Source organism: Somniosus microcephalus, chromosome 13, assembly GCF_052327205.1.
Source record: "Somniosus microcephalus isolate GS21.2 chromosome 13, FLI_Smic_1.0, whole genome shotgun sequence".
NCBI classification, from domain to species: Eukaryota; Metazoa; Chordata; class Chondrichthyes; order Squaliformes; family Somniosidae; genus Somniosus; species Somniosus microcephalus.
The window spans coordinates 39,731,423-39,753,491 of NC_140999.1; the positions used below are offsets into that span (position 1 = coordinate 39,731,423).

At 48.6% G+C, this 22,069-nt stretch overlaps 1 protein-coding gene across 1 annotated transcript in view; it reads right to left on the reverse strand.

Moving 5' to 3' along the window:
- The window catches only part of LOC147108244 (solute carrier family 12 member 2-like), a 315,116-nt gene that overhangs the window by 258,142 nt on the left and 34,905 nt on the right, over window positions 1-22,069 (reverse strand). Inside the window, exons 3-4 of the mRNA XM_086004787.1 lie at window positions 15,846-15,921; window positions 8,626-8,721 (exon numbers count right to left, since the gene is read on the reverse strand). Coding sequence (XP_085860913.1) covers window positions 8,626-8,721; window positions 15,846-15,921 — 172 coding nt within the window. The remainder of the gene's footprint in view (window positions 1-8,625; window positions 8,722-15,845; window positions 15,922-22,069) is intronic.

A 22,069-nucleotide genomic window follows, 5' to 3' on the forward strand; every position in this document is an offset into this window, starting at 1 on the left:
TTCCAAGTATTCACAGCCCTCTGGGGTAGAGAATTCCAAGTATTCACTGCCATCTGGGGTAGAGAATTCCAAGTATTCACTGCCCTCTGGGGTAGAGAATTCCAAGTATTCACTGCCCTCTGGGGTAGAGAATTCCAAGCATTCACTGCCCTCTGGGGTAGAGAATTCCAAGCATTCACTGCCCTCTGGGGTAGAGAATTCCAAGCATTCACTGCCCTCTGGGGTAGAGAATTCCAAGTATTCACTGCCCTCTGGGGTAGAGAATTCCAAGTATTCACTGCCCTCTGGGGTAGAGAATTCCAAGTATTCACTGCCCTCTGGGGTACAGAATTCCAAGCATTCACTGCCCTCTGGGGTAGAGAATTCCAAGTATTCACTGCCCTCTGGGGTAGAGAATTCCAAGCATTCACTGCCCTCTGGGGTAGAGAATTCCAAGTATTCACTGCCCTCTGGGGTAGAGAATTCCAAGCATTCACTGCCCTCTGGGGTAGAGAATTCCAAGTATTCACTGCCCTCCAAGCATTCACTGCCCTCTGGGGTAGAGAATTCCAAGTATTCACTGCCCTCTGGGGTAGAGAATTCCAAGTATTCACTGCCCTCTGGGGTAGAGAATTCCAAGCATTCACTGCCCTCTGGGGTAGAGAATTCCAAGTATTCACTGCCATCTGGGGTAGAGAATTCCAAGTATTCACTGCCCTCTGGGGTAGAGAATTCCAAGTATTCACTGCCATCTGGGGTAGAGAATTCCAAGTATTCACTGCCCTCTGGGGTAGAGAATTCCAAGTATTCACTGCCCTCTGGGGTAGAGAATTCCAAGTATTCACTGCCCTCCAAGCATCACTGCCCTCTGGGGTAGAGAATTCCAAGTATTCACTGCCCTCTGGGGTAGAGAATTCCAAGTATTCACTGCCCTCTGGGGTACAGAATTCCAAGTATTCACTGCCCTCTGGGTAGAGAATTCCAAGTATTCACAGCCCTCTGGGGTAGAGAATTCCAAGTATTCACTGCCCTCTGGGGTAGAGAATTCCAAGTATTCACTGCCCTCTGGGTAGAGAATTCCAAGCATTCACTGCCCTCTGGGGTAGAGAATTCCAAGCATTCACTGCCCTCTGGGGTAGAGAATTCCAAGCATTCACTGCCCTCTGGGGTAGAGAATTCCAAGCATTCACTGCCCTCTGGGGTAGAGAATTCCAAGTATTCACAGCCCTCTGGGGTAGAGAATTCCAAGTATTCACTGCCCTCTGGGGTAGAGAATTCCAAGCATTCACTGCCCTCTGGGGTAGAGAATTCCAAGCATTCACTGCCCTCTGGGGTAGAGAATTCCAAGCATTCACTGCCCTCTGGGGTAGAGAATTCCAAGTATTCACTGCCCTCTGGGGTAGAGAATTCCAAGTATTCACTGCCCTCTGGGGTAGAGAATTCCAAGTATTCACTGCCCTCTGGGGTAGAGAATTCCAAGCATTCACTGCCCTCTGGGGTAGAGAATTCCAAGCATTCACTGCCCTCTGGGGTAGAGAATTCCAAGTATTCACTGCCCTCTGGGGTAGAGAATTCCAAGTATTCACTGCCCTCTGGGGTAGAGAATTCCAAGTATTCACTGCCCTCTGGGGTAGAGAATTCCAAGCATTCACTGCCCTCTGGGGTACAGAATTCCAAGTATTCACTGCCCTCTGGGGTAGAGAATTCCAAGTATTCACTGCCCTCTGGGGTAGAGAATTCCAAGCATTCACTGCCCTCTGGGGTAGAGAATTCCAAGTATTCACTGCCATCTGGGGTAGAGAATTCCAAGTATTCACTGCCCTCTGGGGTAGAGAATTCCAAGTATTCACTGCCCTCCGGGGTACAGAATTCCAAGTATTCACTGCCATCTGGGGTAGAGAATTCCAAGTATTCACTGCCCTCTGGGGTAGAGAATTCCAAGTATTCACTGCCATCTGGGGTAGAGAATTCCAAGTATTCACTGCCCTCTGGGGTAGAGAATTCCAAGTATTCACAGCCCTCTGGGGTAGAGAATTCCAAGTATTCACTGCCCTCTGGGGTAGAGAATTCCAAGTATTCACTGCCCTCTGGGGTAGAGAATTCCAAGTATTCACTGCCCTCTGGGGTAGAGAATTCCAAGTATTCACTGCCCTCTGGGGTAGAGAATTCCAAGTACCCTCTGGGGTAGAGAATTCCAAGTATTCACAGCCCTCTGGGGTAGAGAATTCCAAGTATTCACAGCCCTCTGGGGTAGAGAATTCCAAGTATTCACTGCCCTCTGGGGTGGAGAATTCCAAGTATTCACTGCCCTCTGGGGTAGAGAATTCCAAGTATTCACTGCCCTCTGGGGTAGAGAATTCCAAGCATTCACTGCCCTCTGGGGTAGAGAATTCCAAGTATTCACTGCCCTCTGGGGTAGAGAATTCCAAGTATTCACTGCCCTCTGGGGTACAGAATTCCAAGTATTCACTGCCCTCTGGGGTGGAGAATTCCAAGTATTCACTGCCCTCTGGGGTAGAGAATTCCAAGCATTCACTGCCCTCTGGGGTAGAGAATTCCAAGTATTCACAACCCTCTGGGGTAGAGAATTCCAAGTATTCACTGCCCTCTGGGGTAGAGAATTCCAAGTATTCACTGCCCTCTGGGGTAGAGAATTCCAAGCATTCACTGCCCTCTGGGGTAGAGAATTCCAAGTATTCACAGCCCTCTGGGGTAGAGAATTCCAAGTATTCACTGCCCTCTGGGGTAGAGAATTCCAAGTATTCACTGCCCTCTGGGGTACAGAATTCCAAGTATTCACTGCCCTCTGGGGTGGAGAATTCCAAGTATTCACTGCCCTCTGGGGTAGAGAATTCCAAGTATTCACTGCCCTCTGGGGTAGAGAATTCCAAGCATTCACTGCCCTCTGGGGTAGAGAATTCCAAGTATTCACAACCCTCTGGGGTAGAGAATTCCAAGTATTCACAACCCTCTGGGGTAGAGGATTCCAAGTATTCACAACCCTCTGGGGTAGAGAATTCCAAGTATTCACAGCCCTCTGGGGTAGAGAATTCCAAGTATTCACAACCCTCTGGGGTAGAGAATTCCAAGTATTCACTGCCCTCTGGGGTAGAGAATTCCAAGTATTCACAGCCCTCTGGGGTAGAGAATTCCAAGTATTCACAGCCCTCTGGGGTAGAGAATTCCAAGTATTCACTGCCCTCTGGGGTGGAGAATTCCAAGTATTCACAGCCCTCTGGGGTACAGAATTCCAAGTATTCACTGCCCTCTGGGGTGGAGAATTCCAAGTATTCACTGCCCTCTGGGGTAGAGAATTCCAAGTATTCACTGCCCTCTGGGGTAGAGAATTCCAAGCATTCACTGCCCTCTGGGGTAGAGAATTCCAAGTATTCACAACCCTCTGGGGTAGAGAATTCCAAGTATTCACTGCCCTCTGGGGTAGAGAATTCCAAGTATTCACTGCCCTCTGGGGTAGAGAATTCCAAGTATTCACTGCCCTCTGGGGTAGAGAATTCCAAGTATTCACTGCCCTCTGGGGTAGAGAATCCAAGTATTCACAGCCCTCTGGGGTAGAGAATTCCAAGTATTCACAACCCTCTGGGGTAGAGAATTCCAAGTATTCACAGCCCTCTGGGGTAGAGAATTCCAAGTATTCACAACCCTCTGGGGTAGAGAATTCCAAGTATTCACAACCCTCTGGGGTAGAGAATTCCAAGCATTCACTGCCCTCTGGGGTAGAGAATTCCAAGTATTCACAACCCTCTGGGGTAGAGAATTCCAAGTATTCACAGCCCTCTGGGGTAGAGAATTCCAAGTATTCACTGCCCTCTGGGGTAGAGAATTCCAAGTATTCACAACCCTCTGGGGTAGAGAATTCCAAGTATTCACTGCCCTCTGGGGTAGAGAATTCCAAGTATTCACTGCCCTCTGGGGTAGAGAATTCCAAGTATTCACTGCCCTCTGGGGTAGAGAATTCCAAGTATTCACTGCCCTCTGGGGTAGAGAATTCCAAGTATTCACTGCCCTCTGGGGTAGAGAATTCCAAGTATTCACAGCCCTCTGGGGTAGAGAATTCCAAGTATTCACTGCCCTCTGGGGTAGAGAATTCCAAGTATTCACTGCCCTCTGGGTAGAGAATTCCAAGTATTCACAGCCCTCTGGGGTAGAGAATTCCAAGTATTCACTGCCCTCTGGGGTAGAGAATTCCAAGTATTCACTGCCCTCTGGGGTAGAGAATTCCAAGTATTCACTGCCCTCTGGGGTAGAGAATTCCAAGTATTCACAGCCCTCTGGGGTAGAGAATTCCAAGTATTCACTGCCCTCTGGGGTAGAGAATTCCAAGTATTCACTGCCCTCTGGGGTAGAGAATTCCAAGTATTCACTGCCCTCTGGGGTAGAGAATTCCAAGTATTCACTGCCCTCTGGGGTAGAGAATTCCAAGTATTCACTGCCCTCTGGGGTAGAGAATTCCAGTATTCACTGCCCTCTGGGGTAGAGGATTCCAAGCATTCACTGCCCTCTGGGGTAGAGGATTCCAAGTATTCACTGCCCTCTGGGGTAGAGAATTCCAAGTATTCACTGCCCTCTGGGGTAGAGAATTCCAAGTATTCACTGCCCTCTGGGGTAGAGAATTCCAAGTATTCACTGCCCTCTGGGGTAGAGAATTCCAAGTATTCACTGCCCTCTGGGGTAGAGAATTCCAAGTATTCACAGCCCTCTGGGGTAGAGAATTCCAAGTATTCACAACCCTCTGGGGTAGAGAATTCCAAGTATTCACTGCCCTCTGGGGTAGAGAATTCCAAGTATTCACAGCCCTCTGGGGTAGAGAATTCCAAGTATTCACTGCCCTCTGGGGTAGAGAATTCCAAGTATTCACTGCCCTCTGGGGTAGAGAATTCCAAGTATTCACAGCCCTCTGGGGTAGAGAATTCCAAGTATTCACAACCCTCTGGGGTAGAGAATTCCAAGTATTCACTGCCCTCTGGGGTAGAGAATTCCAAGCATTCACAGCCCTCTGGGGTAGAGAATTCCAAGTATTCACTGCCCTCTGGGGTAGAGAATTCCAAGTATTCACTGCCCTCTGGGTAGAGAATTCCAAGCATTCACAGCCCTCTGGGGTAGAGAATTCCAAGCATTCACAGCCCTCTGGGGTAGAGAATTCCAAGTATTCACTGCCCTCTGGGGTAGAGAATTCCAAGTATTCACTGCCCTCTGGGGTAGAGAATTCCAAGTATTCACAGCCCTCTGGGGTAGAGAATTCCAAGTATTCACTGCCCTCTGGGGTAGAGAATTCCAAGTATTCACAGCCCTCTGGGGTAGAGAATTCCAAGTATTCACTGCCCTCTGGGGTAGAGAATTCCAAGTATTCACTGCCCTCTGGGGTAGAGAATTCCAAGTATTCACTGCCCTCTGGGGTAGAGAATTCCAAGTATTCACAGCCCTCTGGGGTAGAGAATTCCAAGTATTCACTGCCCTCTGGGGTAGAGAATTCCAAGCATTCACTGCCCTCTGGGGTAGAGAATTCCAAGTATTCACAGCCCTCTGGGGTAGAGAATTCCAAGTATTCACTGCCCTCTGGGGTAGAGAATTCCAAGTATTCACTGCCCTCTGGGGTGGAGAATTCCAAGTATTCACTGCCCTCTGGGGTAGAGAATTCCAAGTATTCACTGCCCTCTGGGGTGGAGAATTCCAAGTATTCACTGTCCTCTGGGGTAGAGAATTCCAAGTATTCACTGCCCTCTGGGGTAGAGAATTCCAAGTATTCACTGCCCTCTGGGGTAGAGAATTCCAAGCATTCACAGCCCTCTGGGGTAGAGAATTCCAAGTATTCACTGCCCTCTGGGGTAGAGAATTCCAAGCATTCACTGCCCTCTGGGGTAGAGAATTCCAAGTATTCACTGCCCTCTGGGGTAGAGATTTCCAAGTATTCACTGCCCTCTGGGGTAGAGAATTCCAAGAGTTCACTGCCCTCTGGGGTAGAGAATTCCAAGCATTCACTGCCCTCTGGGGTAGAGAATTCCAAGCATTCACTGCCCTCTGGGGTAGAGAATTCCAAGCATTCACTGCCCTCTGGGGTAGAGAATTCCAAGCATTCACTGCCCTCTGGGGTAGAGAATTCCAAGTATTCACTGCCCTCTGGGGTAGAGAATTCCAAGTATTCACTGCCCTCTGGGGTAGAGAATTCCAAGTATTCACTGCCCTCTGGGTAGAGAATTCCAAGCATTCACTGCCCTCTGGGGTAGAGAATTCCAAGTATTCACTGCCCTCTGGGGTAGAGAATTCCAAGTATTCACTGCCCTCTGGGGTAGAGAATTCCAAGTATTCACTGCCCTCTGGGGTAGAGAATTCCAAGTATTCACAGCCCTCTGGGGTAGAGAATTCCAAGTATTCACAACCCTCTGGGGTAGAGAATTCCAAGTATTCACAACCCTCTGGGGTAGAGAATTCCAAGTATTCACTGCCCTCTGGGGTAGAGAATTCCAAGTATTCACTGCCCTCTGGGGTAGAGAATTCCAAGTATTCACTGCCCTCTGGGGTAGAGAATTCCAAGTATTCACTGCCCTCTGGGGTAGAGAATTCCAAGTATTCACAGCCCTCTGGGGTAGAGAATTCCAAGTATTCACAACCCTCTGGGTAGAGAATTCCAAGTATTCACAACCCTCTGGGTAGAGAATTCCAAGTATTCACTGCCCTCTGGGGTAGAGAATTCCAAGCATTCACTGCCCTCTGGGGTAGAGAATTCCAAGTATTCACTGCCCTCTGGGGTAGAGAATTCCAAGCATTCACTGCCCTCTGGGGTAGAGAATTCCAAGTATTCACTGCCCTCTGGGGTAGAGAATTCCAAGTATTCACTGCCCTCTGGGTAGAGAATTCCAAGCATTCACTGCCCTCTGGGGTAGAGAATTCCAAGTATTCACTGCCCTCTGGGGTAGAGATTTCCAAGTATTCACAGCCCTCTGGGGTAGAGAATTCCAAGTATTCACTGCCCTCTGGGTAGAGAATTCCAAGTATTCACTGCCCTCTGGGGTAGAGAATTCCAAGTATTCACTGCCCTCTGGGGTAGAGAATTCCAAGCATTCACTGCCCTCTGGGGTAGAGAATTCCAAGTATTCACTGCCCTCTGGGGTAGAGAATTCCAAGTATTCACTGCCCTCTGGGGTAGAGAATTCCAAGTATTCACAGCCCTCTGGGGTAGAGAATTCCAAGTATTCACTGCCCTCTGGGGTAGAGGATTCCAAGTATTCACTGCCCTCTGGGGTAGAGAATTCCAAGTATTCACTGCCCTCTGGGGTAGAGAATTCCAAGTATTCACAACCCTCTGCGTGAAGACATTTCTCCTCATCTCAGTCATAAATGGCTGACCCCTTATTCTGAGACTGTGACCCCTAGTTCTAGACTGAGATTGAGCAAACTGACACCTACAGAGGTATCGCGGTGAAGGGAAGGCCAAAGCCAAGGGAGTTGGTAATTTGAAAGTGTACAAGGAAGTGGTCAGAGAGGGCCTCATCAGTGATCAAAACCATGGGACTAGTGAGATCCCGGGAGTTGGCAAGGCCAAGATGGTAGCCATGAATAAGGGTAAGAGAGTTTATATGGAGGGAGAGGTATAGAGAAAACATGAGGGCTTGTGGGCGGGGTGAGGGTTGGGGGTGGATGACATTGAGGATTTTAAAGGTGAGGTGCTCAAAGGAGGAGATGCCAGAGGGGTATGGGGAGAGACCAAGATGTGACTTGGAGATGAGGGAGGACCATACTGCCACCACAGCGATTTGGGCCCGACAGATGGTGGAAAGTATAACTAGGCAGAGAGGTTTCAGTAAGGGGCAAGGTGTCACTACACACAAGCCAGGTTTCAGTCAAAGCCAGGATGTCAGTGCAATTCTCCACAATAAGGACATGGGTGGCAAAGGCCTCGCTCACTAGTGAACGGACATTCTGGAGGAAAATGTGGAGGGAGGGGGGCGGTGACTGATCCATGGCAGGTTCCAAGGGGTTGTGGTGGGTGGGGCGAGTGAGATGGGAAGGAGGTTGGCAAGGTTAGTTACCAGCTGGCACGCTGGTTAGGGAGGTCAGTGAGAGAGGAGGACGGGGCAGTTGTGGTTGTTGCTCATAAGGAGGAGGTACCGTGTGCCTTGATGGACCCTTCGGAGAATGCCAAGAGAGGCACAGAGGGTAAGTGCGGGCTGATCAAAGGGGGACAATGGCAGGAGAGTAGTGATGGGTTGAGGTAGGGACGGTGGGCAATTTCACCCAAGAGGGGAGAAATGAAATGTGGTATGACTGAGTGACAGGAAGGGAGGAGACAGTAGAGAAGGGCCTGATCGAGGTCAAGAGAAAACAAAGTCATAGGCTCGGGTCCAAAACGGTAATCAAAATGCACCACGAAGGGACACGGGCAGGGGGAGAGTCTCTCAATGTATATTTTATTTTATAAAAGAGGAAACCAAATGTACCCTTTGAAAGACTGCCTTCCAAACATTCCCATAATAATAATTATTAATAAATATATAGGGTGTGTGGGGTGTGGTTGTGCATAAAATCCTTGAATCTAGCATTTCTTCATCATTCTCTAACCTGGTCACAGAGGCTCTACTTGGATACAAAAACATTTCCCCCCAATTTCTCAAAGGATGACATCACACTTACCTCCTCGGACAAATTCATTGGTTGCTATGGCAGATGTGGATAACCCGGTAACAAGGGCCACTACAGTGGCTATTAGGATTATTAGTGTGGTCAGGCCTGGGAAAATGAACAGAAACACACACATTAAGACAGGGACGGATCATTTCAGCAGCCCATGTTGTGAGTGTAATCCTACAGCTATAGGTATTATGTCCGTGTATAATTGAGACACGGACTGCAGGAGTTGATTATAACAAGTCTTTACTGAATGGAGACAACCTGGAAACTGAAACTACAGAAGCCTGCTAGGGCCTTTTATACAGGGTGGTCACTGCCGGTACTGCAGTCTGAGACCAGTTATTCCCTTAAAGGGACATACACAACAATTCCTCCCCTTTTAGATAAACAGTACATAACATTCATTTAACAACTAAATAATAACTAATTACAATTACGGTTGCTAGATACATTGGTTGAAGTTAAGCAATTATAAGTTCAGTCTTTGAGGAGGCTTCCTGATTCTGTCTGGATAACGCCTCTTTGGGATATCAGGTTCTTCTGGCAAGGTTGAGTCGGGATCAATGTCGTTGTTTGGTTCGTCTGCTTCTAATATCACCGATTCTGCGGTAGATGCAATTGGTACTTCGGTTTCATCGCCAGGTGTATCAGATCGTGGTGTGGAGTTGACGTTTTCCAGTGACTCTAGAATCTGGTCAGCATGGCATCTTACAATGCTCTCTCCAACATCCACGGTATACATTAGAGGTCCTTGCCGTGTACAGATCATTCCTGGCTGCCATTTCTCTGTGCGGTAGTCCCGGGCCAAAACTGGTTGACCTATCTTAAAATTCCTGGTCGGCCTTTCATTCATATTCTGAAACTGCCTGTTCTCCACATCTCTTCTGACGTTTGGCTTAACCAAATCCAAGCGGCATCGTAGTCTTCGATTGAAGAACATCATGGCTGGAGTTTGGTTGGTAACCGCATGTGTCGCATGTAGGCAAACAAGAAGTTATCCACCTTGTGTTGTAGGGGTATATCTTCATTACACATTGCCTTGATAGCCTTCTTGAATGTTTGAACAAACCTCTCGGCCAATCCATTAGTGGCTGGATGATATGGGGCGGATGTGTAATGCTTAACACCATTGTTCTTTAAGAACCTCCGGAACTCTTCAGACACAAACTGTGGTCCATTGTCAGAGCAAATCTGTTTCTTAAAAAACTCGCACTTGGGGCGATTGGCTCGTAGCCCATGTTCACGTAGTCTAGTGAGCACCTGCTCTAGGTTGGCAAGGTGTTCACTGTCATCTTCACCTGTCACTAGGATGTCGTCCAAGTAACACTGAGTCCCTGGAATCCCTTGCAGGACTTGTTCCATCGCTCTTTGCCATATCGCCGGAGCTGATGCTACTCCGAATACCAGTCGATTATACTGGTAAAGACCTTTGTGAGTGTTTATCGTGAGATACTTCCTAGAGGATTCTTCAACCTCCATCTGCAAATATGCTTGTGCTAGGTCAATTTTTGTAAAACGCTTCCCTCCAGATAGTGAGGCGAAGATATCTTCTATCCTTGGAAGAGGATATTGTACTGTGTGAAGGACTGGGTTCACCGTCACTTTGAAGTCCCCACAGATGCGAACCTTCCTTGGCTCCTCAGACTTATTGTTTAACGTTTTCTTCATGACAGGAATGATGGGTGTCACCCACTCGCTCCAGTCTACCTTAGATAACACGCCTGCATTCTCCAGATTCTCCAGCTCTGCCTCGACGGCTGGGCGAATTGCATATGGTACCCGTCTTGCTTTGAAAAACTTGGAAATTGCATTCTCCTCTATTTTTATCGAGGCGGTACGCCTTTAAGAGTGCCCAGTTCTTGTTGAAATACCTCTTTGGCGTCAGCTAAAATTGTTGACAATCGTCCAGGAGTGACGTCGTCATCCTTTTTTTTTCTTTCTTCTGGCTTCGACCTTCAATAACGTCATCTGAGGTGCTGCCAAGTTGCAGGTAAGTTCGTTTCTTATTCGTCGCCAGTATTATGTCCGTGTATAATTGAGACACGACTGCAGGAGTTGATTATAACAAGTCTTTACTGAATGGAGACAACCTGGAAACTGAAACTACAGAAGCCTGCTAGGGCCTTTTATACAGGGGTGGTCACTGCCGGTACTGCAGTCTGAGACCAGTTATTCCCTTAAAGGTACATACACAACAATAGGACTGCTGCACAACGACAGCAACAGACTGATCATGTGCTCAGGATGCAGTGTTCCTAATCGGAGCCATTTCATTATAATTGCATACCTTGCAGCCCATTATTCATTGCAGACTGGTAAGAAACTGCATCAATTAATAAACCGTGCTAAGACCAGTCACGCACGCAGGCACGCACGCACACGCACACACACACAGGTCCGCAATGGTTCAGCTATTCAGCCAGTGAGTAGGTGAACCACAGATCACGAAGGTCCTAGTTCAATCTGTGCTGAGTCAATTGATCTCAGCGTGGAAGATGGGTTCTGTAATTGGCCCGTGTCTCTAGGATAAGAAGATAAAAATCAGCCAGGGTTCCACTCCTGATTGCTGTCCAGTATTCCTGCTGGGAAGTGCATGTGTGTAGTTGTTGGGTGAGGAGAGGATCAGGCTCGCTTGTGATGTTCCCCGTGGTCGAATACTCTACTGCCATTCACTGTCAAGTTCACACAAGAATGGCAACTTGTGCAAAGTACCAGAGGTCTCCTCCCCCGGGGTGTGTGCGCTCTCCTCTCTCCTCCCCCGGGGTAGTGGGCTATCCTCTCTCTTCCCCCGGGGTGTGTGGGCTCTCCTCCCTCTTCCCCCGGGGTGTGTGCGCTCTCCTCTCTCCTCCCCCGGGGTGTGTGGGCTCTCCTCTCTCTCTTCCCCCGGGGTGTGTGGGCTCTTCCCCCGGGGTGTGTGGGCTCTCCTCTCTCCTCCCCCGGGGTGTGTGGGCTCTCCTCTCTCCTCCCCCGGGGTGTGTGGGCTCTCCTCTCTCCTCCCCCGGGGTGTGTGGGCTCTCCTCTCTCCTCCCCCGGGGTGTGTGCGCTCTCCTCTCTCCTCCCCCGGGGTGTGTGGGCTCTCCTCTCTCCTCCCCCGGGGTGTGTGGGCTCTCCTCTCTCCTCTCCCGGGGTGTGTGCGCTCTCCTCTCTCATCCCCCGGGGTAGTGGGCTATCCTCCCTCTTCCCCCGGGGTGTGTGGGCTCTCCTCTCTCCTCCCCCGGGGTGTGTGGGCTCTCCTCTCTCCTCCCCCGGCGTGTGTGGGCTCTCCTCTCTCTCTCTTCCCCTGGGGTGTGTGGGCTCTCCTCTCTCTTCCCCCGGGGTGTGTGGGCTCTCCTCTCTCTTCCCCCGGGGTGTGTGGTCTCTCCTCTCTCCTCCCCCGGGGTGTGTGGGCTCTCCTCTCTCCTCCCCCGGGGTGTGTGGGCTCTCCTCTCTCTCTCCTCCCCCGGGGTGTGTGGGCTCTCCTCTCTCTTCCCCTGGGGTGTGTGGGCTCTCCTCTCTCTTTCCCCGGGGTGTGTGGGCTCGCCTCTCTCCTCTCCCGGGGTGTGTGGGCTCTCCTCTCTCTTCCCCCGGGGTGTGTGGTCTCTCCTCTCTCCTCCCCCGGGGTGTGTGGGCTCTCCTCTCTCCTCCCCCGGGGTGTGTGGGCTCTCCTCTCTCTCTCCTCCCCCGGGGTGTGTGGGCTCTCCTCTCTCTTCCCCTGGGGTGTGTGGGCTCTCCTCTCTCTTTCCCCGGGGTGTGTGGGCTCGCCTCTCTCCTCTCCCGGGGTGTGTGGGCTCTCCTCTCTCTTCCCCCGGGGTGTGTGGTCTCTCCTCTCTCCTCCCCCGGGGTGTGTGGGCTCTCCTCTCTCCTCCCCCGGGGTGTGTGGGCTCTCCTCTCTCTCTCCTCCCCCGGGGTGTGTGGGCTCTCCTCTCTCTTCCCCTGGGGTGTGTGGGCTCTCCTCTCTCTTTCCCCGGGGTGTGTGGGCTCGCCTCTCTCCTCTCCCGGGGTGTGTGGGCTCTCCTCTCTCCCCCCCCCCCTGGGGTGTGTGGACTCTCCTCTCTCCCCCCTGTTATGTTCATTAATAAATAGACATTCTTATTATGAACACAGCAAACTTTTGCTAGACACTTTTATTGAGCACATGTGGACTAGGTACAGTATCTGTAGAGGCTTCCATCTTGACTGCTGCCTTGTGGGTAGCCTAGTGCCTCATGGGTAATGTAGTCTTAATATACATACAGCTGGGTAGTGTAGTCTTATATACAGCTCTACGGCTCCACCTAGTGTCCACTATAGAATGACATGTTATTGATTATTACATCCCCCTTTCTTTGAGGTTTAACAAAATCAATATCAATCAACTTTCAAGAAAACAATAAAGATATCAGTAACACTTTTGTTAGTGCTCTATAAACAAACATTTTCAAAACAGTCAACACATTTTCAAAGCTTTACATTGTACTCAAAGATTAAGTCTATCAGGTTTTTTTACTTCACGTGTGGATCTTCTCAACACGGGTAAGTCTGATGTGTCTTCATGAGATTGTTCTGGTGGTGAATGACAAGATGCAGTTGCGGCATTGTCATCGATCTGCTCTTGTATGGATCGAGGTCTCCTTGCGATCTTTGCTTGGAGAGGGTTTCAGTATTTCCTTCACTCTTCATGCCATAACTCTCAATGTAGTCAATGCACTCTCGAAAAACTGCTGGCAGCTGGATCCCATCATACAGCATAGTCCTCTCAGCAGCCTCGGCTAATGGAACACCAAAGATTGGCCTGAGGGAAGAAGGAGTATCCACCGGAACTGCTTCCTGCTCTGGTGCAGGCTTTTTCTTTTTCTTTTTCTCTTTCCACTGCTTAACATCTGCTGCGGTTATATCTTTGGACTTTTTCTCCTTGTGTTTTTCCTCTTTGTGCTTTTCTTCCTTTGGCTTCTCTTTGACCTTAAAGTCTTTTTCTTTCTTCTTGGAGAAACTAGGCTTTTTGAAGACATGGATACCCTTTGGCCTTTTCATCCTTGATGGGCTCTCTGCTTCATCACCTGAGTCATCTGGTCTGCTTATGGCACAGTTTATACGGTAGACTCTCTTGACCAGTTCTAAGTCTTCACAAGCTTTGTCACCTAGTATCGAATCAAGTCTTTCAGCCACAACAGAAAACATGAGATGATGCACTTTGTCTTTGACTGTCACTTTAAGCCTGCATACACCTAAGCTATCTATTTTCTGTCCATTATAGCTCTTCAGTAGTACTGACTTTTTCTGTATTTTGGGCTTTTCTTTTATATTTTTTATGTCACTCATACTGATTAAGTTTGCTTTTGCCCCAGTGTCCAGCTTCAATGTAACTAATGCTCCATTTATCTGCAGTGGGATCATCCATTTGTCCACTTTTACTGCATTGACTTTATGTTCAGCATTGTCCATATCTGAGGGCTGCACATTTTCTGTATCATTTTTGACATTGTCACATGACACCATTCGTACAAAAAATGTCTCACTTAAATCAGTGTCCTCAATCACATTAACTCGTTGCCCTTTCTTTGTTTTTACTTTTGAAAAGCATTGTTTGGCAAAGTGATTCTTTCCATGACATTTTGTGCATATTTTTCCAAATGCTGGGCATTGTCTTAACTGGTGTTTGTAACCACAGCGTTTACAATTAAAAATTTCATCCTCCGATTGCTTTTCATTTCTGTTCTGCCCACGTTTCTTCCCCTTGTAGGACACAGCACCGACAGCAGCATTATCACTCATTACAATCACATCATTATTGATTTCACTGAAAGTCTTCGCGTGCTTTCGAGCTAGCTCGCTGGCTTGGCATATTTTCACCGCATTTTCCAAATTTAGTTCGGTTTCTCTCAACAGACGTTCCCTGACTTTTTTATCATGAACACCAAACACAATCTGGTCACGAATCATGGATGCTTTGAGCTCAGAGAAATTACATGTCTGTGCTTTCAGTTTCAGATCAGTTATAAAGCTATCAAAAGTCTCATTTTGTTGCTGTGTCCGAGAACGGAAGATGTATCTTTCATAGGTCTCATTCTTTTTGGGAGAGCAATGTGCATCAAATTTTTTTAGCACATCTTCTAATTTTTCTCTGTTCTCCTCTGGATTAAATACAAATGAATTAAATAACTCTATCGCCTGTGGGCCTGCAACCGTAAGTAACAGCGCTATTTTTCTTGCGTCTGGCTTCGTACCGAATCCGATGGCAGCAATGTAGAGTTCGAATTGTTGTTTAAAAATCCGCCAATTGTAGTCAACATTTCCCTCGAGATTCAAACGCTCTGGTGGCTTCAAATTCTCCATGTCGCTTTTCACAATTTTTTAGCAGATATTTACAACTCTTGGTATCCTGGTACCATCTTATGTTCATTAATAAATAGACATTTTTATTATGAACACAGCTAACTTTTGCTAGACACTTTTATTGAGCACATGTGGACTAGGTACAGTATCTGTAGAGGCTTCCATCTTGACTGCTGCCTTGTGGGTAGCCTAGTGCCTCATGGGTAATGTAGTCTTAATATACATACAGCTGGGTAGTGTAGTCTTATATACAGCTCTACACAGCTCTACGGCTCCACCTAGTGTCCACTATAGAATGACATGTTATTGATCATTACACCCCCCACCCCGGGGTGTGTGGGCTCTCCTCTCTCTCCTCCCCCGGGGTGTGTGGGCTCTCCTCTCTCTTCCCCCAGGGTGTGTGGGCTCTCCTCTCTCTCTCTTCCCCCGGGGTGTGTGGGCTCTTCTCTCTCCTCCCCCGGGGTGTGTGGGCTCTCCTCTCTCCTCTCCCGAGGTGTGTGGGCTCTCCTCTCTCGGGGTGTGTGGGCTCTCCTCTCTCTTCCCCCGGGGTGTGTGGGCTCTCTCCTCTCCCCCGGGGTGTGTGGGCTCTCCTCTCTCTTCCCCCGTGCTGTGTGCGCTCTCCTCTCTCTTCCCCCGTGGTGTGTACGCTCTCCTCTCTCTTCCCCTGGAGTGTGTGGGCTCTCCTCTCTCTTCCCCCGGGGGTGATGTGTGAGTTCTGCTCTCTCTTCTCCTTAAGTTAAAAATCAGGAGCCCAAATCCGAAACATGAATTATTCAGCCACAATCCTCCTTTCTATATGATCTGCAGTCAGATTACTTTAAGAGTCCCAATTGGCACTAATACCTCACCACACATGGTGCAACCAAAATTCCAGCACATTATGATACACACACAATGCAACCCAAAGCCCCAACACTCTCACAGTGCGTCACCTATGCCAGCTTGGCCAACGATCCAGGTAATTCGCATGAAGAGCATCACACCCCAGATATTGAGGAGGCATCGGACCTGTGGGGAGCAGAGAGAAATAGATTGTAAGATTTTCAAAGGGACAATGTTGCAACTGCACATTGCAGAATGATTATTCTGAGAGTGTATTTTAAAATAAAACAAAGTCAGCTGAGAATCTTCAAAGCAATTCAGAGACTGAAGCCCAGTAAAAACAACAACTCATTCTTCACATTTCCCACTTTACTTATTAGGCAGAGATGATCAAAGACTCCAGTGGAATGATGGTTCCTGTCCTGCGGTGACTGTGATGGGAGGGGGTGTCTACAGGGCCCAGCAGGCCGAGGTTCCATAGTGGAGATGTAACGATGGATTAATATTTTGAAGTTTTACTCAATTTCCTTTGGGGATCAGGGAGTATTTATGCAGAATGTTCCCTCAGGAGAGCGTTTGGTTAGAGTCCACAATGGGTACACTGTATATGAGCTGTGGAGTAGCAGAGAGTGCCGTTGAGAGTTTGGGTAAGTGCGAGAGTTCTTTAATGGTTATTTCTCTTTAAATCATTTGGAGTGGTGCAAATTGTTAGTGGCAATTTGCCAGTAGTTTCTTGATAAGATTACTTAAGCAGTTTAAGTAAAGGGGAAAAGTTAAATATCTGGGATGCTGTTGGTTTAAGAAGAGTAAAACAAGGTTGTAGTGTATGTGCTTTAAGTCAGAACTACATTTACAGCTCCTGTATACTGTAGTACCGGCAGTGACCACACCGGTATATAAGCTGTGCGCATGCCTCTGTACCCCAGTCTAGAGATTACCCTCCTCCAGTAAAGACCTGTTATTTGCTAATGTACAGCATCCGTGTGATTATTTATCCACTGAACCACGGATCTAACAGTGGCGACGAGTGTCGATTCGAATCTACCTGCAACATAAAAAAAAAGTCGAGTCCAGGAACACGGGCATCGACCACGAGCAACCGCCCAGCAGTCAGGCAGAGATCCAACTTCGCTGGGGAGGCTGTGGAGAGCCGGGCTTGGTTCTCCAGCCACAATGAGCAGTAAGAGACCGACGACAGGTCCAGAGCAGACCCTTCCCGAGCAGCGGCGGCTGGAGCCGACCGATGGCAGAGAGAGAGAGCCGAGCAGCATCGATGGGGTAAGAAAGAGGGTGAAGAGAGCAGGGCGCAGCCGGGGGTTGATCACCGAGCGGCGTCAAGGAAAAATACTGCAAACCGGAGAGAGAGAGGGTAAGAAACAGCCGGGTTCTAGGCTGAGCGGCGTCGACAAATATCAAGAGAAGAACGCGCAGAGCACAGCCAGGGATCACGGGCTGATCAGGGTCCACGGGGCGAAGCAAGGGGAGACGCCATTGAGCCGCGGAGAAGCAGGGAGAGCGTGGGAGACGCCATTGAGCCGCGGAGAAGCAGGGAGAGCGCGGGAGGCGCCATTTTGCGAAGCCACAGCGGAGAAGACGGGCGAGCGCGGGAAGGAAGGAAAGCACGGGAGACGCCATTTTGTGCCAGCGGAGAAGAAGGGGAAGCGCAGGAGGCGCCATTAGTGATAGTTAACGCACAACCAAGGATGCCGAAGAGTGGCAGTATCTCTACGTTCGACAATGAAGTCGAAGATTGGGCGACATATGTGGAACGTATTGAGGTGTACTGCAGAGCGAATGAAGTGCCAGATGCTAATAAAGCACTGGTTCTGTTAAATTCCATGGGTGCAAAAACTTATGGGTTACTGCGAAATGTAATAACCCCAGAGAAGCCGATAAACAAGAATTTTGAAAGCATAGTAGAAATCCTACAGGACCACTTAAACCCCACACCGCTGCTGATAGCAGAACGATTTAAGTTCCATAAAAGGAACCAACACAAAGACAAAAGCAATGCTGAGTACCTAACGGAACTGCGCAAGCTATCGAAATACTGCCAGTTTGGAGCGGGACTAGTAGACACGTTAAGGGACAAGTTTGTGTGTGGGCTACAAAGTGAAGGAACCCAGAAACGGCTATCAGAAAAGGACCTTACGCTAGACAAAGCTTTCAGTATGGCAGTATCACATGAAGCAGCCGCAAGGGGCGCTGCAGATACAATGGAGACCGCAAGAATATGGCACCAACGAAATGACCTATGGAACAGAGAAGTGCTATCGCTGCGGCAGAACAACACATGACCAGAAAGATTGTTGGTTCAAGGACCAAGAGTGCAGATAGTGTGGGAAAGCAGGACACATAGCAAGAGTCTGCAGGTCTGGGAAGAAAACCAACAGTAAGAAATCTCCACAGGAGAAGTACAAAAAGGTACACCAGGTGATGGACAGTGGTTCAGACGAACAAAAAAGTGACAGACTCCGGAAGCAAGGAGCTGGGTTGTCTGAAACTACATAATGTAACCGAAATGGAGGATCACCAGACTATCTGGGTTACACTCAAGATAGACGGAGTCCAAGTGGAAATGGAATTGGACACAGGGTCAGCTCTAACAGTCATAAATCAAAGAGACTACGAGCGGCTATTTTCACACATATCCTTGAAAGCTACAGAGATTGTCTTGAATACGTATACTGGGCAAAAAGTCTACCCCAAAGGGAAAATAAGGGTGAAAGTGACATATAAAAGGTCAGGAAATACCTAAAATGGATATATATGTATTGCCAAATGGAGGACCACCACTACTAGGACGTGAATGGATCCGAAAGAAACAATTAGATTGGCATTCCACACAGGCACTGAAGGTTGAGGCCAAAAAGGATGATGACGTCACACCTGGACGACTGTCAAAAATGCTAACTGACGCAAAAGAAGTGTTCCAGGAGGGACTAGGAACACTAAAAGGAATAACAGCAACAATTAAAATAGAGGAAAATGCAAGTCCAAAGTTTCTGAAGGCCAGACCAGTGCCTTATGCGATCAGACCAGCGGTTGAAGCAGAGCTGGAAGGGTTGGAACGTTCAGGAGTACTGTCCAAAGTGGACTGGAGCGAGTGGGCTACACCCATCGTCCCTGTAATGAAGAGGTCGTTGAGTAATATGCCTGGGGAACCAAAGAAGGTCCGCATCTGTGGGTATTTTAAGGTGACAGTGAACCCAGTCCTTCACACGGTGCAATATCCGCTTCCACGAATTGAGGATATTTTCGCCTCGCTATCTGGTGGTAAACGCTTCACCAAAATTGATCTAGCCCAGGCGTACTTGCAAATGGAGGTAGAAGAAGCTTCGAAACATTACCTTACGATCAACACCCATAAAGGTCTCTATCAATACAACCGGCTGGTGTTTGGAGTAGCCTCGGCTCCGGCTATCTGGCAAAGGGCGATGGATCAGGTCCTGCAAGGGATTCCAGGGAGCCAGTGTTATTTGGATGACATCTTGGTCACGGGCAAAAATGACGGTGATCACCTCTCTAACTTGGAGAAGGTGCTCGCCAGATTAAAGGAATATGGGTTACGAGCTAATCGCCACAAGTGCGAGTTTTTCCAGAAACAGATCTCGTATTGCGGCCACGTCATCGATGAAGAGGGGTTACATAAGTCCCCTGACAAGGTTGAGGCAGTAGTCAAGGCTCCAGCACCGGAAAATGTGTCACAACTGAGGTCGTTCCTCGGGCTGGTAAACTATTACCACAAGTTCTTACCAAATTTGTCTACGGTATGATACCCGCTGAACACCCTACTGCAAACAGGGGTACCATGGAAGTGGGATGACAAACGTAGACGAGCTTTCCAGAAGTGTAAAGAATTGATCACATCAAAAGAGGTGTTGGTCCATTTCAACCCAGCACTACCAATTCGTTTGGCATGTGATGCATCACCCTACGGCATTGGAGCGGTGCTGTCGCACAAATTCCCAGACGGGTTGGAGAGGCCAGTAGCCTTTGCGTCTCGGTCACTAACCTCAGCCAAGCGCAACTACGCCCAGATTGACAGGGAGGCCCTCAGCCTAGTAAGGGGAGTAAAAAAATTCAACCACTATCTGCATGGGCAGAAGTTCACCTTGCTGACTGACCACCAACCACTTGTCTCCATCTTTAATCCTAAGAAGGACGTGCCAGTAATGACTGCACAGCGGTTACAAAGATGGTCCCTGTTTCTAGGGGCGAATCAATATGAAATAGAATATAAAGGCACGAAACAGCATGGGAACGCTGATGGGCTATCGCGCCTGCCACTGCCTACGGTGGAGGAAGCACCCGCAGTGGACCCTATCGAGATATTTTATTCGTCGATAATTGAACGATTGCCAGTAACAAACGCGGATATAGAGAAGGAGTCCCGCAATGATCCGACGCTGTCATGGGTATATGAATTGACGGTGAGTGGATGGCCAACACATGGCGACTCACTGTTGCCAGCATTCTCATCCAGAAGAGAACAGCTGTCAGTATACCAGGGGACAGTGATGTGTGGATCCAGAGTGGTGATTCCACCCAAGTTAAGGGAGAGAGTGCTAAATGAGCTACATGAAGGTCATCTGGGGGGAGTGAAAATGAAAAGCCTTGCTAGGGCTTATGTGTGGTGGCCGGGAATCGATCAACAAATCGAAGACCTAACGAAGAGCTGCTTAGGATGCCAGAAGGTCCAAAATGCACCACCACATGCCCCTCTACACCCATGGGAGTGGCCCTCCTCTCCATGGCAACGGGTGCACATTGATTTCGCTGGTCCATTCATGGACTCAATGTTCTTAATAGCAGTGGATGCTCATTCAAAGTGGCCTGAGGTGATAAAGATGTCTTCAACCACTACAGAGAAAACGATTGCAGTCCTACGGACCATATTTGCCAGAAACGGGTTGCCAGAGCAGATCTGCTCTGATAATGGACCACAGTTTGTGTCCGACGAGTTCCAAAAATTCATGAAAAGGAATGGGATAAAGCATTACACATCCGCCCCGTATCATCCAGCCACCAATGGATTGGCTGAGAGGTTCGTACAAACCTTTAAGAAGGCGATAAAGGCCATGTGCGACGAGGAAATTCCACTACAGCATAAGCTGCACAATTTCTTAGCCTACCGAAACGCGACACATGCAGTTACCAACCAGACCCCGGCCATGATGTTCTTTAACCGAAGGTTGAGATCTCGTCTGGACTTGCTCAGACCAAACGTGCGAAGAAATGTTGAGGACAAACAATTCCAGCACATCAATGAGAAGCAGACAAGGAGCTTCAATGTAGGGCAACCAGTCTTGGCCCGGGACTATCGAACAGAGAAGTGGCAACCTGGAACGATATGTACAAGGCAGGGGCCATTAATGTACACCGTGGATGTCGGGGAGAACATTGTGAGACGCCACGTCGATCAGATCTTAGCATCACAGGAATGCGTCAACCCCATGTCTCGAGTACCTGGGGATGAACCCGACATGCCGGTAGCATCTACTTCAGACCCAGTAGCAGTGGAACCCGATGAACTACCCGATGAAAAGGGGTCAGAATCACCTCTGCACCAAGAACAAGAACCTCTGGAAAGGCGCTATCCCGAAAGGGTCAGGAAGCCGCCCCAAAGACTGAATCTATAAATGGACTTTTGTTATTGAATGTACATGTAAAAATGTAATTGTTATTTGAATATTAAGGGGGTATTATTAATCTAAAAAGGGAGGAATTGTAGTGTATGTGCTTTAAGTCAGAACTACTTTTTACAGCTCCTGTATACTGTAGTACCGGCAGTGACCACACCGGTATATAAGCTGTGCGCATGCCTCTGTACCCCAGTCTAGAGATTACCCTCCTCCAGTAAAGACCTGTTATTTGTTAATGTACAGCATCCGTGTGATTATTTATCCACTGAACCACGGATTTAACAAAGGTAACACTGCAGTAGGAGTTAATTGGCAGGCAGTGAAAACCAGTTCTCTAACCAATGACCAGGGGTGACTCATTTGGCTACAAACAAACAGTATAAAAAGACCGGTGCGAGTGAGAGTAGCAGAGAGTGCCGTTGAGAGTTTGGGTAAGTGCGAGAGTTAGGGTAAGTGGGGTGTTAGGTGCTGTTTCTGTTTTGTTTCTGGCCTTGTTTTTCCTGCCAGTCTCAAGGATTAGCAGACATCACGGAGGCGGAGCGGCGAGGCCCTGTCGAGGCAGCCAGAAGCAGCAGCGGGTGTCGAGTCGAGTCGGAGCAGCGAGGCGAGGCAGCCTGAACAGGCTCCACAGGCAACATTCCAAGGGGAGATCAGAATTCAAAAGTGACATCACAGCCAAGCTGGTGGGT